General features: G+C 41.8%; 1 protein-coding gene across 1 annotated transcript in view; it reads right to left on the reverse strand.

Annotated features, from left to right (window-relative positions):
- xylt1 (xylosyltransferase I) overlaps window positions 1-15,071 on the reverse strand; it is a 267,186-nt gene extending 252,115 nt beyond the window's left edge. The window contains exon 1 of the mRNA XM_068056207.1: window positions 14,805-15,071. Coding sequence (XP_067912308.1) covers window positions 14,805-15,011 — 207 coding nt within the window. The 5' untranslated portion in view covers window positions 15,012-15,071. The remainder of the gene's footprint in view (window positions 1-14,804) is intronic.
- Between the last annotated feature and the right edge of the window lie 1,721 nt (window positions 15,072-16,792).

The following is a 16,792-nucleotide window of genomic DNA, read 5'->3' on the forward strand; positions in this document are numbered from 1 at the left end:
AGGGGGTGGGCAAAGCAAGGGTGGGGGGGGGGGGGGTAGCGAGAGATGGGAAAAAGTCAAAGCTGAAAATGGTTGTGGGCCTGATGGCATCTAGCAATAGATTTTCATGTTTAAAAAAATCCCATGGCCCTATTTCAAAGAAGATTTCTCCCCACTGTCTTGTGCCAACATTTAGCCCTCAACCAACTTCACCAGTACAAATTTTCTGGTCATTATCACATTGTTTGTCGGGCCTTGCTATGTGCAAATTGGCTGCCGCATTTTATATATTACAGCAATGACTATACTACAAAATAAAAGGACTTAATTGGCTGTTAAGCACTTCAGGATGTTCTGAGGTCATGAAAGGTGCTGTATAAATGCAAGTCTCTCTTTAATATATTATATAAACTTATAAAAACACATTGGAAGTTTTTAAATATACAAGTGTCTGTGCCCTTACTTTCCCATTCACAATTTTCTCCCCTGGACCGGCGAAGGCGATGATAGATTACATTTCCAGTAGTACTCCCGTATCACACTCAAGAGGCCATTCCACATCATGAGCCTATTTAGTGAATGTTGTTACGTTATTCCACCTGCAGGGTATCACATCCACACTCCATATTCTTCTCAAACAATACCCATATGCACTCATTTTGCAACAGATCACTAGATAACGATCAATTCAGCACAGAAAGTGGAACCTTCCCAATCAGGTGATGCACTAACAGATTGGTCAGGTTCCCCTGACACTTATTTTTACATTGAATTGTTTCATTTATGAAGAATTTATTGATAAATATGCAATGCATTTCAATACTAATATGCAACCTGTGGACCATTTCAGCACAATTACATATCTCAGAAACATCGGAACAAGAGTAGGTCATTTAGCCCCTCAAGCCTGTTCTGCTATTCAGTTAGATCATGCCTGACCTGTATCTTCACTCCATTTACCCATCTTGGTTACGTAACCTCTAATACCTTTGCCAAACAAAAAACGTGTCAATCTCAGTTTTGAAATTTTGAGTTGACCTAGCCTCAACAGCTTATTGGGGGCAAGAATTCCAAATTTTCACTACCCTTTGTGTGAAGTGCTTCCAGACATCATCCCTGAATTGCCTAGCTCTAAGTTTAAGTTTATGCCCCCTCGTTCTTGACTCACCAAACAATCAAAATTCCAGTGTTTGGGCAAGGTTTGTAACTTGGGGTTGACATTGTGGTTCACTGTGTGGGCAATCCTTTAATTTTACATTTTAGGAAGATGTCAAAGTAAATATTATTCACTTTATTTTTTCATCACAATTATTACATGAATATCTAGCAGAATAGGTATTGTGGGACAGAGGAGTTGCAAACTATTGCTCATGGATAGGAAGGTGATGAATAGAAAATTCAACTCCTGCCATGGACAGAGACCATAAAAAGCAAAAATATAAAAAAGTTTTCAGCAAATAATCAGTGACATGCATTGTGTATTAGAAACCCATTCTTAGTGCCATTTATAATCGGCATCATAGTCAGTGAAAAAGCCCCACACTTCAATAAGGACTGACCCCTGATTTTAAAAAAGTGAACTAATCCTTTCAGTTTGTCAATACTATGTAATTGGAAGCACAAAGATTTGTAAAGAATTTGATAGAACATTACAGATTTCTTTTAAAAACTGGTGAAAACAGATTATATTTGACTTAGGAAGATAGTTTAGACATAATCACTGAAATACATAGCTGCCTGACAGAGTGCCTGCGGAGTGATTAAACAAACTGCACTGCTGCTGAAACAGCGAGGGACATGCAGGCTGCAAACCAATTTCCTGGCAAAAGTTCATTGGCTGGTATCAATTAGTTAAAGGTCATAGTTAAAGGTCACTGTAATCAGACTTAACATCTGCAATGTAAAGCAGTTAAGCCACAAGGAAATTGTTTGATATTGCAACCTTCCATGTGATAATGAAATCGCTAACTCCAATCTTGGGTAATCATTAATGTACAAAACCTTCAAGATTTTAGGATTAAAACAGGACTTCAAAATCTTCAAGGAATTAGTGTACAATATTGATAGTTGTACGGTTACCAAAATCCTCGCCTTCGGTAACATTTTCAACATGTTCGCATCTTCACTATATGCAATTTGACTGCAGATGCTGATGCTGGCAAGACAGCTAAATATTGTACTCAGGTAGTGAACTGCAAGTACCAGGGAACAGAAAATCTAAAGTAACGCCCAGCTATCTGAACTTACAGATGAAAAGCCACAAATCCGTTTGCCCCTCCTGGACTTATCATTGTATTTCATGTTGTTAGTTAAAAAAGCATCATGTCTTTTGTTGCGAATACAGTTACAGAATTTGGATAGTTCTGTAGAAATGGTTCCGACTGTTATGGCTCAAGATGTAAGCATACACCCTTAAACCAAATGTTGATTCCACCTTCACTGAATTGTTACCTTGTCACACAATCAGAAGTACCCCCAGCATCCCCCCCACCACCCACTTTAGAATTGCAACTATTCCAAGAGAATAGTCCCAAAGTAAGTATATTGTTGAAAGGCAATGGTATTAGAAGCAAAATCAAACAGTATTACAGTTCTAATCTGCATAGTGGATTTTCTGTTAACAGTTAACCTAAAAGTGGGCGAGAGAGAGTCTGGCTAATTGTTACTTTATTAATGGATATCTGATCTTGGTTAATACTTTGTTGAATTATGCCAGAACAAAGTTTAAATCACCAAAGTAACACAGACATCAACTAATGCTAGGTTTGTGATTCTGAGACAACACAAGTATTTGCTTTATTGAGATACCAAAGTGAAGGGAAATCCAAGGTTCCTCGTACAGAACACCAGCAAGGTTGAAAAGAGTAAAGATGATTACAGTAGCTACAGTCTGGGATGCAAAGCTTGCTGCTGTAAAAACTACATACGGTAGGCAACCATCTCTCCCAATCTTAGCCTTGCAATCTAGTAGAAAAACTCAAAATCGGTTTCTTAATCTGATCTGCAAACTAAATAAATGAATTTAAGGAAGGCAATTACCCAACACATTGTTCAAATAAACAAACACACAAACTCGCTTATCCATTCTATCTGACCCCAGTTCAGCAGGTTGGTACCCAAGAACTTGGTCACATCATCCACGAAGTTTCATTCAGCAAAGAAATTTACTTCAAAAAATTGTGGAAGTATTTTTAAAAAGTAGACATTTCAGAATCAAACAGCAAAGAAACAGTTTCAATGGGGCCACCTTCTTGATCCAGAATTGCTTAACAATCTTTTCTGTTGGTTTGTCAATTGGATCAAATACAAAAGCTAGTTCTGGAGTTAAACCAGTGCATCACTTGCACAAGCTGTCACACTCACAGGCGGTGGAAGCAGTTCTGGTTCTCCTCCCTCATAGATGACAAAGGATGTTCCCTGTAAAGAAGGCCAAAAAGATGAAGGGATTGCCATGCCAAACCCAATATTCTGCTGATGAGTCAGACATGGGTCAGGATTAGGAGATCATTTGTCTGTACAGAGATTTTCTCTCTAGCCAGCTCTATCTGTAATCTGCCTCATACTTGCACATGATCATCTCTGTCCTCTATACTTTAGACAAGCTGCTACATTAGGTTTGCCATGTAGAAACTGGGGCTGATGCAATGTTCTCTCATCTTTCATTGCAAGGTCACTAAAAGCCCACAATTGAAATAGTTAATCAATATGTAGCTTTCAACAAGACTGTCTTAGTGTTACTGCACTTGTTCATTACAGATTAAAATAATTGGCAGGAAAATAATTTCCAAATCTCAATACAATATCAAAAGCAAATTGAAGGTTCTCTGTACAACTGTTACAATGTAGTCAGATTTTACAAAGAAACCCCTCGGTGAAGTTCTTTGGCAGTTACTATATGTGGGCTACACGAAAACAACCTTCAACACTATAATTTACTGCATTAGTAGTGAATAAATTGTGTTTGGGTTATAATGGGAAGCAGGAATAAGAATTTATTAAAATCACTACGAAATTGATTAGGGACATAACCTCTAATGCAGAAATGTATTCAAATGCCAAATAGAAGCTTTCATGATTTTCATCATTAACACCAGTAACTAAATTACTTTTTTTTGTTAAAGCCCAGTCTGAGCAGGAAGATTGCAGATACTTAAATATTGGTAAAATATGAATCTCACATAAATCTAAACACAACAGAACTTAATGGTTCCAGCTTCCTCGCCATTGTCCACAATGACATCCCTTTATATATTACTTGGAAGAAAGAGGGAAAATGAAAGTTGAGCAAATATGAATGGATTGTTCAATGCGACGGTTAAAAAGTACAAATATTTTCCCAGGTACAGAAGCAGATGATCATAGCAAAGGGCACAGCTGTAATCTTTGTAGTGAACAAGCCATCCCACTTAGAGAAAAGTACTGGCTTGCTGTGTGCACCAATCAGGAACTGAACATGAACAAATGCAAAACAAAATAAATCGTTAGTTGATAAGCACAGGAATACAGAGTTTCACAACTTCGCATCAGTGCCTGAGGTTACAGAGAGAAAACATGACCCAGTGAGCCCTGCTCGAAAACACACATAGAACATTACAGCGCAGTACAGGCCCTTCGGCCCTCGATGTTGCGCCGACCTATGAAACCATCTGACCTACACTATTCCATTTTCATCCATATGTCTATCCAACGACCACTTAAATGCCCTTAAAGTTGGCGAGTCTACTACTGTTGCAGGCAGGGCGTTCCACGCCCCTACTATTCTCTGAGTAAAGAAACTACCTCTGACATCTGTCCTATATCTATCACCCCTCAACTTAAAGCTATGTCCCCTCGTGTTTGCCATCACCATCCGAGGAAAAAGACTCTCACTATCCACCCTATCTAACCCTCTGATTAGCTTATGTCTCTATTAAGTCACCTCTCCTCCTCCTTCTCTCCAACGAAAACAACCTCAAGTCCCTCAGCCTTTCCTCGTAAGACCTTCCCTCCATACCAGGCAACATCCTAGTAAATCTCCTCTGCACCCTTTCCAAAGCTTCCACATCCTTCCTATAATGCGGTGACCAGAACTGCACGCAATACTCCAGGTGCAGTCTCACCAGAGTTTTGTACAGCTGCAGCATGACCTCATGGCTCCGAAACTCGATCCCCCTACTAATAAGAAGGCATATGGTGTGTTAGCTTTTAACAGCCCTATTAACCTGGGTGGCAACTTTCAGGGATTTATGTACCTGGACACCAAGATCTCTCTGCTCATCTACACTACCAAGAATCTTCTCATTAGCCCAGTATTCTGCATTCCTGTTACTCCTTCCAAAGTGAATCACCTCACACTTTTCCGCATTAAACTCCATTTGCCATCTCTCAGCCCAGCTCTGCAGCCTATCTATGTCCCTCTGTAACCTACAACATCCTTCGGCACTATCCACAACTCCACCGACCTTCGTGTCATCCGCAAATTTACTAACCCACCCTTCTACACCCTCATCCAGGTCATTTATAAAAATGACAAACAGCAGTGGCCCCAAAACAGATCCTTGCGGTACACCACTAGTAACTAAACTCCAGGATGAACATTTGCCATCAACCACCACCCTCTGTCTTCTTTCAGCTAGCCAATTTCTGATCCAAAGCACTAAATCACCTTTAATCCCATACTTCCGTATTTTCTGCAATAGCCTACCGTGGGGAACCTTATCAAACGCCTTACTGAAATCCATCTACACCACATCCACGGCTTTACCCTCATCCACCTGTTTGGTCACCTTCTCAAAAAACTCAATAAGGTTTGTGAGGCACGACCTACCCTTCACAAAACCGTGCTAACTATCTCTAATGAACTTATTCTTTTCAAGATGATTATAAATCCTATCTCTTATAATCTTTTCCAACATTTTACCCACAACCGAAGTAAGGCTCACAGGTCTATAATTACCAGGGCTGTCTCTACTCCCCTTCTTGAACATATTCCGGAAAAAAAAGCTACAGGACCATGACAGTCCATAGACAATTTAGTCTTTTGACATGTGGACAACAGATGAGAAAGTCTGGGTTCCGGTTTGATGCTTCTCACAGTCAAATAGCCTGCTAACACTCAGCCCTGATATTTAAAGGGAGGCAGGGATGAAGTGCATTGAGGTGGAGGTGGATCCTGAAAATCCCAGGAGCATGGAGGACTGACTTAATTTAACAGCTGGACCTCATTTTTTTTATTCCACTTCTCGCCTAGCAGTTGGCCAGATTAACAGGCTGGCCAACTGGGATGGCCACTGCCAGGGACCGCTGGGAACAGTTCCTGGCAATTGGGAAAGGTCAAGAGCAGTGACATTGTAGGAACACCACCACCTTCTACTTCCCTTCCAAGCCACACACTATCCTGACATCGCCATTCCTTCATTGTAGCTGCACCAGATCCTGGAATTCCCTACCTAATTTCATTGTGGGAGAACCTTCGCCTTAAGAACTGCAGCAGCTCAACTAGAAAGTCCACACATGCTTCTCAAGGCACAAAAAGAAAGATGCTTTAACGTGTTCTTTGAATTCTGATTCCAGGAGCCCATCATTTGTGGGCTGCTGCAGCAGAAAACTAACTTGACAAATCTGCCTCTGGGCTACAATAAATAGATTTAACACCACAAACTGTGCGAGACAACTCCAAGATGCCAGACTGGCAAAATTAGATGAAAAGCTGATAAAAACAGCAAAATCTGCCCAATCAGGAGGGGAAGGGAGAAAATTTGGATGGGGGTAGGAAAAGACTAGCTAACCATTGTAATCGGTCACTAAACGTGTCTAATTTAAACCAACTCCAGAAGAACCTGCCTTTGGGAAACATGCTGCATTTTCCCTTGAACTGGACACAGATTTACAAGAATTAGCAAAAGAACCAAAGAGAAGATGAGTTTTTTTTTTAAATGCAGCAAGTTGTTCTGATCTAGAATGCACTGCCTGAAAGGGTGGTGGAAGCAGATTTAATAATTTTCAAAAGGGAATTGGATAAATACTTGAAGGGGGAAAATTTGCAGCAGTATGGGGAAAGGGCAAAGGAGTAGGACTAATTGGGCAGCTCTTTCAAGGAGGATGACATTTCACATCAACAAAAATGAAGTCATTAGATGTAGGTTAAATATCACTAAAATAGTCCTCAGGCATGATGGGCTGCATGGACCAACCATTAATTAAAATGATTTTACTAATGACGCTTGGCATAAGTAATCAGTAAATTAAAAGACACCTTCAGAATAGTGACGCCAAACAGCCAGGTCTAAATTTCTGGAGCTTGTACTATCTAGTTTCACTACAAAAATGCAAATGACAATTATCATATTTTCATCTAAGAACATTTTAACAAAGCTTTTTTGTTGTTTTGAAATGTAAAAAAAAACAATTAACAATTTGATGAATAGAATTTGTTCTGAAATATCTTTCAGCTTGTATTAAAGGGTACAGATTTCAAATCTTCACAGTATATATCTTAATGCATTTCACAGTCAATCATCTAAGCTGCTTTACAGTGTAATATGGCTTACTGTGGATTAGACCAGAAGTTAAGAAGATTTGCCTCCTAATACTTACCAGTATGAAAGATATTCCAGCCTTATGCCTCCATGGATGGCAATTTACGATTCTGTCTCTGCTCAAACCAAAGGAAACAGCAACATGTGTTGCCTTGGTTTTACAGTGAACTTTACACTATTCACAAATATTTTACTGGCGCGAGTCAAATAATTATTGTTCTGGCAGCTTTGAAAGATCAACAGAAGCATAAATTGGAAGACTACTCTGGCTCCACCAGGAGTATTATGCTCAATTCTGATCAGCGTACTACTGTAGGACCTCCAGTCATTGAAAAGGGTTCAGTGAGGAGCAACAACACTGAATTAGGCATCACGAGGGGCTATTGGAACTAGGAATATTTACACTGGGGGGAAAAGCTCTGAAGAGATCTTGTGGGATATTCAATATTTTAACTGATAGAGGTTATTTGAGATCAGACATAATCTATTTGATGTAATCACAAACTGTACAAGGGGACATGCCTCAAAGCTCAAGCAAGGAAAGATAAATATTTTAGCTTTAAATGTCATACATAGAAGGTGATGATGGAGACAGTGGAAGAACAGGCTACTTAAGGTGACAGTGGATATGGATAACAACAAGAACTTGCATTTATACAAGTGCTTCTGACAGAAAATTTCCCATCATGCTTTACAGGTGGGAAAGAAACAGATATCAAGTAAAGGTATGGACACTGATTCATAGTGGAGGAGTTAAAGGAAGCAACTGAAAACAGAGAGTCATAGCAGTAGCTATTGAGAAAGTTTTTAAAGGTGGATGAGCAGATGGGTTTAGGGAGGAGGTCCGGAAGAGTACAGCTGAAATGGCTGAAGGATCTGCCCCCTGAAAAAAGGGACAGCTTACTGAAAGACAGACTTGGAGGTCTGAAGGAAACCAAGTCTGGAGGACATTGCACAATACTTTGCGAGATAGGGACTCAGTAGATCATGGATGAGTAGGACATAGTGCATGGTAGAATATGAGTAGTTGATTTTTTGAGCACATGGAGATTATGGAGAGTGAAAAAAAATGTGAGCCAAAGACAACGGTGTAGAAAGTGTGCCTAAAGGTGACAATGAATGGGATTTGGTGACAATGGGACTGAGGTGGGCATTATAGAGGTGGTCTCAGTGATGATTAAGCTGGGATCAAACAGGATGCCAAGGTTGTGTGTGACCTATATTGGACAGGAAGATAGGAAAGGAGTGGAGTTTGTGTTGTTGGGCCAAAACAATGGATTCAGTCTTTCCACTGCTCAGTTGGAGGAAATTTTGATTCAGCCACGACGATGTCAATTAGACAGTCTAGCAATAGATAATTGCAATTCAGTAATTGTTTCTGGTAACTGCATAGGTGTGGATATTAGAAGAGGGCAGGATGGGGCTTAGCTATGATGCTCCCATGTCTCAATCGCTTCCTGACACTTAGGTCTGTATTTTCAATTGATGGTGGGGCCAGCAATGTGCCTGCCTGTCTCGATAAGTTTTAAAAAAAGCGGTTATGTTCAAGAGATGCAAGTATTAATGCTGATTAACATTTTCATTTGCATTGGCTTAAGAAGATTTTAATGTGGATGGCTTACCAGATCCCAATTTAACAATTCAGTCAAATACAACCAAACCCATTGATTCACTTCAGCCTGACTGGGTGGAATAGTATTCAGATGACAAATTTGCTGACAGAAAATGAGTCCACGAAAAGCCACAGTGCGGACTACCACCGATGCCATCAGATATCAGAACACTGCATTATTCTCAGTCAAAATCGGTCCACATCAGTTTGATCAGAAAGAATGCAGAGGGCTGTAAACATGTACCCAGTATCAACTCATTTTCACGGCCGGTGATCTGATCACATAATACATCGGCATTGAAGTCCCAGATATATTGGATGATTCTTGTCACCAGCTGTAGAGCCGTGTTAATACAGTAGCAGCTGTGTGCCATATCATTTGTACTGTAAGAAACACCAGCAATTTTGTAACAGTTGAAGTCTGATTAGAAGCAATTCATAATTGATTTTTGTAGATTTAAGCATGAATACTAATTGTTGCACAGCTAGAGTGCCACTCAATGCCATATCAGAATGTGGTGAGACGTATGAGAGATTGTTATGACAGTCTGTGCATCTGTGACGTAACATCATTCTTGTCATGAAGCCGCTTTCATGGTATCATTTCACAGAATTTTGAAACAGACAAAATTAGGCGTACCAACCAACATTGATAAATTAATTTGAATGTCAAATGTGCATCAAAAAATGTTAAAAGTTGAAACAAATGATTTCCCAAACATTTCTCTTGTCTGCCATCCTAGCCATCTTGCGTGGAAGTCACTACTGCATTCCTACAATAGCTGTGGCTATTTAGTGCATATGCACAGAAAGAAATTCATTAATATCACATTTTCTCATTATCTGAGAAAGATCCCAATGTGCTTCCTACAGATTGAATTAAATTGTGCAATTATTACTGTTACAAGAACAGAAAACTTGCTTTGGAGAAAACCTGTTTGCTTAACAAGGTGACCACAGACCAAGATTTTGCAGCATATCTGGAACAGGTTCTTTGGAAATCAGACCAAATCCATTCTACAAGTATCTCCATAATCGTGCTGAATTGCCAAGATCAACTGTGTAATTAGAAACCTTAATTTATTTTTAATAATGATGATTATTCAGTAAGGCTAAAAGCAGCTTCTGTCAGAGGTTAAGTTACATGTTCACAATTTTCATTAGATTTCTGACTTATTTCAACATTATGAATAATAGAAAATACAGCGAGTGAAGCAGTGATAGTATTGAAATTTGTTTGTAATATACAAGTTAGTGACAAGTTGACTTCACAAACACTGATATATTTTTCATTATTGTAATACCAAAAATTTTTCAAATTATTATTCTAATTATTGTCAAAACAAAGGTGCTTGCTGGTGTTTTACTATTTTTAGAAATGTTTTTAAAGGAATGACAATAATGATTATAGCATCTGATGAGAATGCTATATATGTATCTTATTACTGCAAGGGTTTTAAAAAAACACTTCTACAGATCCTTCTGTGCTCCTCTAATAGTGACTTTATTTTCTCACATTAAATGACAGCACTGTACTGGGTTAAATTGGTTTTCAGGACATTGACCTTTACTTGGTAATTGAGATTAAGCAATTAGAGCCAGTAAAAAGTGACAGGGAAGTCTCCAATAGGGGCTAGATGTTGAGTGATGGCACAGTAATGGGCAGAGCTGGGGAAAAGAAATCCAGTCAATTATTATGCAGGACTGTATATCGCTGCAATGCCAAGGCAGAGCGGCAGAACTAGCCCTGGAGCTGCTGTTGCTGCCTCCAGTGCTTGCTCATCAGCCATCACCTATAGGTTGGTTTCATAGTTGGTTCAGCCTCAGGCCAACAACCCAACACCACCATCTCAAGTCTGCTGATAAATATTGCAGGGAATATTAAAGAGCTGCTTTGTCTTTTCAATTTTGGAGCTGTAATCATAACTGTTAACACTTCGAAATAAAACAATGACCGTCTCCAAAACAGATTTTTTTTTAAACTATCCAAGTGCAACTAATATTATTTGACCTCACCCTAGGGAATTGAGGTCAAGCTCAGTGTGGAGGAATGCACAAGACCAGCTTTGAATCCAACTGAGGACCCCAGTTAGCTGCAGTCAGACAGCACTCTGTGTAATCTGCTACATTAATAATGCAGCTAACAATTTCACATATTGTTGAAGATTTTACATTATTGTAAAAAGACAATTTCTTCACAATGTCAGTTATCAAGTGGCCTGATCTTATGTGAACTATTTCAGTAGTCAATGAATCCTTTAATACACATTCCCCAAGCTTAAGCGGTAGGAGTCTTTTAAAACTGCATTTCAAAATATTCTTACACATGCGAGGTTAAAAGAACAAAAGAGTAAAATCGCATTCAATGAAATGGTTTTCCATAATTATAATCCAGTAAAATGGCTGGTCTATTAAAATATTTAAACAATCTGCTATATTAAAAACAGCATGACAGATGGTTTAAGTGCACAATGCTTTTTAGGTTTGAATACGGGAAAGCAGTTGTACCACATGAATCGCTCCCACTATTAAATTGCTGGCAACTTTTTAACTTGGTATTTACATATCATGCAGAGAATCCTTTCAGCTTTAGTTGCCCAATGCTTTGCATCTGACCACGAAAATGTGCCAAAGATCTTGACAAAAAGTCAATGTGAAAGCTTCATAGCCAGCTGAGTGCATCAAATGCTGACTTAGAAATGGTGTAAATTTCCTTCAAACATAACTCAACATTTCAATGTTGGGTTCAGAGATAACTCCCCAAAACAATCTGTCCACAATACCACAACTATTTCCATCTCTGTCCACATGCCCGTCAAAATCTCAAACATCTCAATCTTTTCCCCCTCCACCAATGACCACAACAATCTTCACTTCTAACTTTATTTCACAGGAACTGACCGTAATCATCTCCATCTCTGTCAACATCTTTTAAGCTACCTAGAATCATCTGCACTTCTGCCCACTTCCCAGCAACGTCCACAACACTTCCCATCTTTTTCCTCCTTCACATCATAGCCACAGCCATCTATATGCCACATCAGGTCTGTTCAGTTTCTGTCCACTTCTCTGATCCAACCATAGCCACGTCTGAACACTGCCCATCATGAACATTAACCTCAGCATCTGTTTCTGCCTCACAGATCCAGCCATAACCATTTCCATCCACCTCCCCATCACTGTTTTCTCCACTTCTACCTATGTCTGGCTCAAGATCAGAACACCTTCCTACTTTATCCTCTTTCGGGAAAACCAGAGCATTCCATCCCTTTGAAATGACAAACTATCTCTGCCTTCCTGATCCAGCCAGAGCCATCTCGACCACAACCAGAACCATCTCCGCCCACCTTCCTGGTCCAGTCAGTGCCAGCCACATCTTCCTTTGCGATCCAGCAACGTAGACAGAGATTTCTACTTGGCGTCGTCTCTGTCGCTTTTCTGTGGCCAATGGAACAACCAAACATCTCTCCAGCTTTCAGTGACAGATATACACTGGAATTTTGATACTTTAGACAGACTTAAAAGCCACCGCCGGACTTTGTCTCCCTTTCTCTGGTGATGTTGAAGAATGAAACGTTGCTGCTTGCCCGTTAACCATTGAGTTGCTTCGCGACCCACCAACCCGGGAATACATGCGGTAGCGACACATTATATGGGTGAAAATACGACGAGTTCCTCATTGTACTTGCTGGGTGCCCTTCTCGAAGCGGGCCAGGCTGCGCTTGCGAGACTGTGGACAGTTTCTATAGCTCATTTATTTCTACGTACTGCCTATGACAGGGTGTCTGTCCTTAAAATGTATATCAAAACCAGCGACAGCCAAGCTTTATAGTTCGAAATCGCTTAAGCGATGGGCTCTTGTTCTAGGAAAACATTTCCACAAATCACTAACTGCTCCTCTCTTTCTTTAGGGGCCAGATTATATTAAAAAAAGATTAGTTTTCAGTTCGCACTACTGCACACTCCATGGGAATTTGCTCAGTTCCGACATGGAGCGACTGTTCCTGTTGATTTGACAGTGCAGCACACCAGAGCCATTCATTCTCACTGAGGGGCTGACTAGCCCTGTTGATTTTACATTACAGAACACGCCGTTAATCTGACAATGTCATTCATTCACAGAAAAGCTCATCCTCGTTCAAAAGTCACGGCAGTGCAGCCTTTAACCCACCCCCCCCTCCCTCTGCCCCCCTGCTCCAGGAGTTGAGTTATGCCGGAGATAAAGATTTCTTTCTCCCCTCACTCCCTGCAGCGGTCAAGTTAATGCTCCCTTTTGTTTTGAGCAGGGCTCTGGTATTCTGCTAGTTTTAAGAAATGTGCTGCATCCTCTGGAGTTTCAACAGCAGCGTCCACTACAGCCATGGCTGCACGCAGTGCTGAATGTGGAGTACCTTCCACAGAAACCAGATTCACATTCTGCACAGGAATCAGCCAAGGATGCAGTTTGAAACTACAGGAGGGGGGTCAGGGGGACACAAACCTTGCACTCCTCAGTATACCAGTCTCACTCTGCAATATTCACCTTGCCATCCCAACAGTGTTGTACACAGAGAAGGATCAAATGACCAGCATTGCGATGCTATCCTAGAATAACAATAGGTTCATTATTGACTGCAACTTTTTTTGGAAAGTCAATTTTAAGAAATAATAGGGATTCGGATTGAGTGCCCAGAAATTGCACATCTCCAATTGGCTCTGCTAAGGGTTTTCCTCTTAATATTTAGGACTGCACTTTGCAACTACTTCCCAAACAAGCAACCTCTATCCATTGGACTATAAACAGAGATGTGGAAAAAACACTGGCAAAAATAAAATCACACAACACCCATGTATTCCGGGTGCAGTGTTCGCCGCACTATTGATAGTCAAACGCCAAAACACCCAATTTTTACACAATTTCCAGTCTTGGGTGATATCATGCGACATTAAATGCGAAGACGATGAGGAGATTTCGCAGCTTAAACAGACCTCAGCGACCATCGCAGCCGTTAGCGCGCAGCGCAATGCATTCAAGTGATACGTGCTGTTAAAACTGCATCTGAGGTTGCTTTTTCTCAATAGAAAAAAAAACAACCCAGCGATGCAAATTTGTGTCTCAGAAGCCTATCGATTCTGGAAAACAGGAGCAAGCGTTAAATCATGAGACGCAAGGCTGCAAAAATAAAAAAAAAACTATCGCCCTCTCTGAATTTCAATGAATGAGATTGGGGGTTTCTCGGCTGGATTCCGCTTGCTGGTCGGTTTTGGGGAGGGGGAAGAGAGAGAAAATCTTGGGCGAAGATGTTAAAGAGTGGGATCGGATCAGAGCTGCAATTCTGCACCAGCAGCTGCAAACAGCGATGGCTGGTGAGGTGGCTGCCCCGGGCTTTGCCCCCCTCCCTCCCTTTCACGTGGAAATGTGACAAACGAGGGAGGGGGGGGAAAGTATGTTTCGGGGCTGACTGAAGGGATCAGAGCGTCAGCTTGAGGAGCTGACAGCACCCGGAGCCAGTAAAGGCGGGTGCTGCTTCACACCAGATGCAACTGCAAACTTCAATGCCCTCAGACAATTTCAAAGCATAAAATGGAAGGGGAGCAGATTGTAGCGAGGTCGCAGCCCCTACCCCCCCCCCCTCTCTCTCTCTCTCTCTCTCTCCCTTGTCCAGTGTCCCCATTCACAATCACTCAGGAAGTTTTTGGCTGCAGCCTGCACATACCAATCCTTCACCGAGGAAGGGTGCTCCTTTCCTGGGTGCCTCTCGGACGTGCCGGGCTCTTTCCCTCTTGTCGCCGCTTTTCTCCTCGCCGTCCAGGCTACTAAAATTCCACACCAGCAAGGTCTGCACCAAGAGGATGCTGAGCGCCACGATCACGGCGGATTTCGAGCGCCGCACCAACTTTCGCCCGCACGCACCGGCAACCATTTTCACTGTGAAGCCGCTCGCCCTCTCTCAGCCGACTCCAGCTTTGCACCGCGAGCCGCCAGCCCGCCCGCCCCGCTCCGCCAATCACAGTCTCCCTCCCCCGTCCGCCAATCACATTCTCTCTCCCCCGTCCGCCAATCACAGCCTCTCTCCCCCGTCCGCCAATCACAGCCTCCCTCCCCCTGCCCCGACCCGCCAATCGCCCTCTCTCCTTCCCGCCTCGCTCTGCAGGGCCAGCCAATCTATTCGGCTGTTCTTATTAAAAAAAAAAGCCGGCAGCCAATTGAGGGTAAGCGCCGCCTCAGCCAATCAAGAGCCAAATATTGAAAGGTAAGGCGGGGAAATGGGCAGCATTCCGGTCAGCGACCAATAGAAAGGCAGGTGGGGCTGTCAATCGGGTCCTGGATGAATTGTGACGTCGCCGTGGGAAAGTCTCTCTCTGTGAAGAGTGTTATCTATCCATTCAGCAACACGGAGTAACCTGGCACAGCGATTGAAGTACTTGGCAGCGCAGCCTTAGGAGAAGGCAGACTGTATTTGAGGGAGTACATCACAACGTGCAGGCAAGCTAGTTTACAGCTAGTTAGCAGAGGCTGAGCCACACACACAGCACCACCGCCCTGCTTCAAACCCTTCCAGCTCCCCTGGTATATCTGGGCAAAGCTTCACAAGGTGTTTAAAAAAAAACTCCATCCCATTAAAAGCCACCTTCTGTGCAACAAGCTCCCTCAAAACAGAAGGGAAAGACCCTGTGCTTAGACGGTCCAATGTGCTCTTGAGTCATGGCTGCAATGCTCCATGATTGTACTTTAATTATAATTTTTATCATTTATTTTTAAAAGTTAGTCGACACTAGGTAGCAAATCGGTGGCAAAGATGATGAAACGCTATTTCTTTTTCAGCGGCGCAAGAGCACGGGTGAGCTGGAATGATCCGATTCCCCACTCCAATCTTGCAGCCTGACACATCTCATGACAAGTTGTTATTTTGTTTCTGCACTATCTTGAAGCTGTTGCTGCTAATATTCTTTGTGTGATGGCGTTCACTTTGATGAAAGTGTCTGCAGATTAAAATTGTTTCAAAGTCCATAGTACCAATCAGCATAGCTACAAATGGAAAATCCACAATTTCGAAAACTCGAGAAAAAGCTGATGGACCAAAGAATCAATACGGTGGTAATTTTCTTTGAAGCCGGAGATGACTCTCAGCCCACCACATCTCCAATCGTTAGCCAATTCCAAATTGCTCTGTTTTATCGACCACATTGCAGATGTGCTGGGTTTTAACTCTCGGCGGGCCAGGGGCAATCGGTTCAATTCTGGAGCACCCACGCAATGTGAGGTCGGTAAGGTGTGGTTGAGAAACAGAACTTCTTACCAAACCCGTTATCAATCGCGCATCATTATGGCCCGCCTCCCGTTCTGCTGCTCTTTTTAATCATCAAGAATATTACGGTCAGCACAATCGAATTTTTGGAACAGTTGTTGCCCTCATTGTTGAATCTTCAGTTTGAACGAATGGTGAATAAATATTCACTGGACTGTAATTTCAGCTCTTTCTCACATCTGACACAGAAACTAAACTCGGATTAGATGCTAGCTCTGCCCAAAGTGTGGCTGTATTGCAATACGCGCTTTTGTGTAAAGTTGGTCAAATTCACAAGAATCTCCCACATTCCACTTCTAACAGCCGTTCTTAGAGCTGAAACTTCACCTGCAAAATCATATCGCCATCAACTGTTCAGCTGCACATTTGCTCGAATTCACGTGTCGCAGATGTGC

The sequence above is a fragment of the Heterodontus francisci genome, chromosome 24, assembly GCF_036365525.1.
Source record: "Heterodontus francisci isolate sHetFra1 chromosome 24, sHetFra1.hap1, whole genome shotgun sequence".
In the NCBI taxonomy this organism is placed as follows: domain Eukaryota; kingdom Metazoa; phylum Chordata; class Chondrichthyes; order Heterodontiformes; family Heterodontidae; genus Heterodontus; species Heterodontus francisci.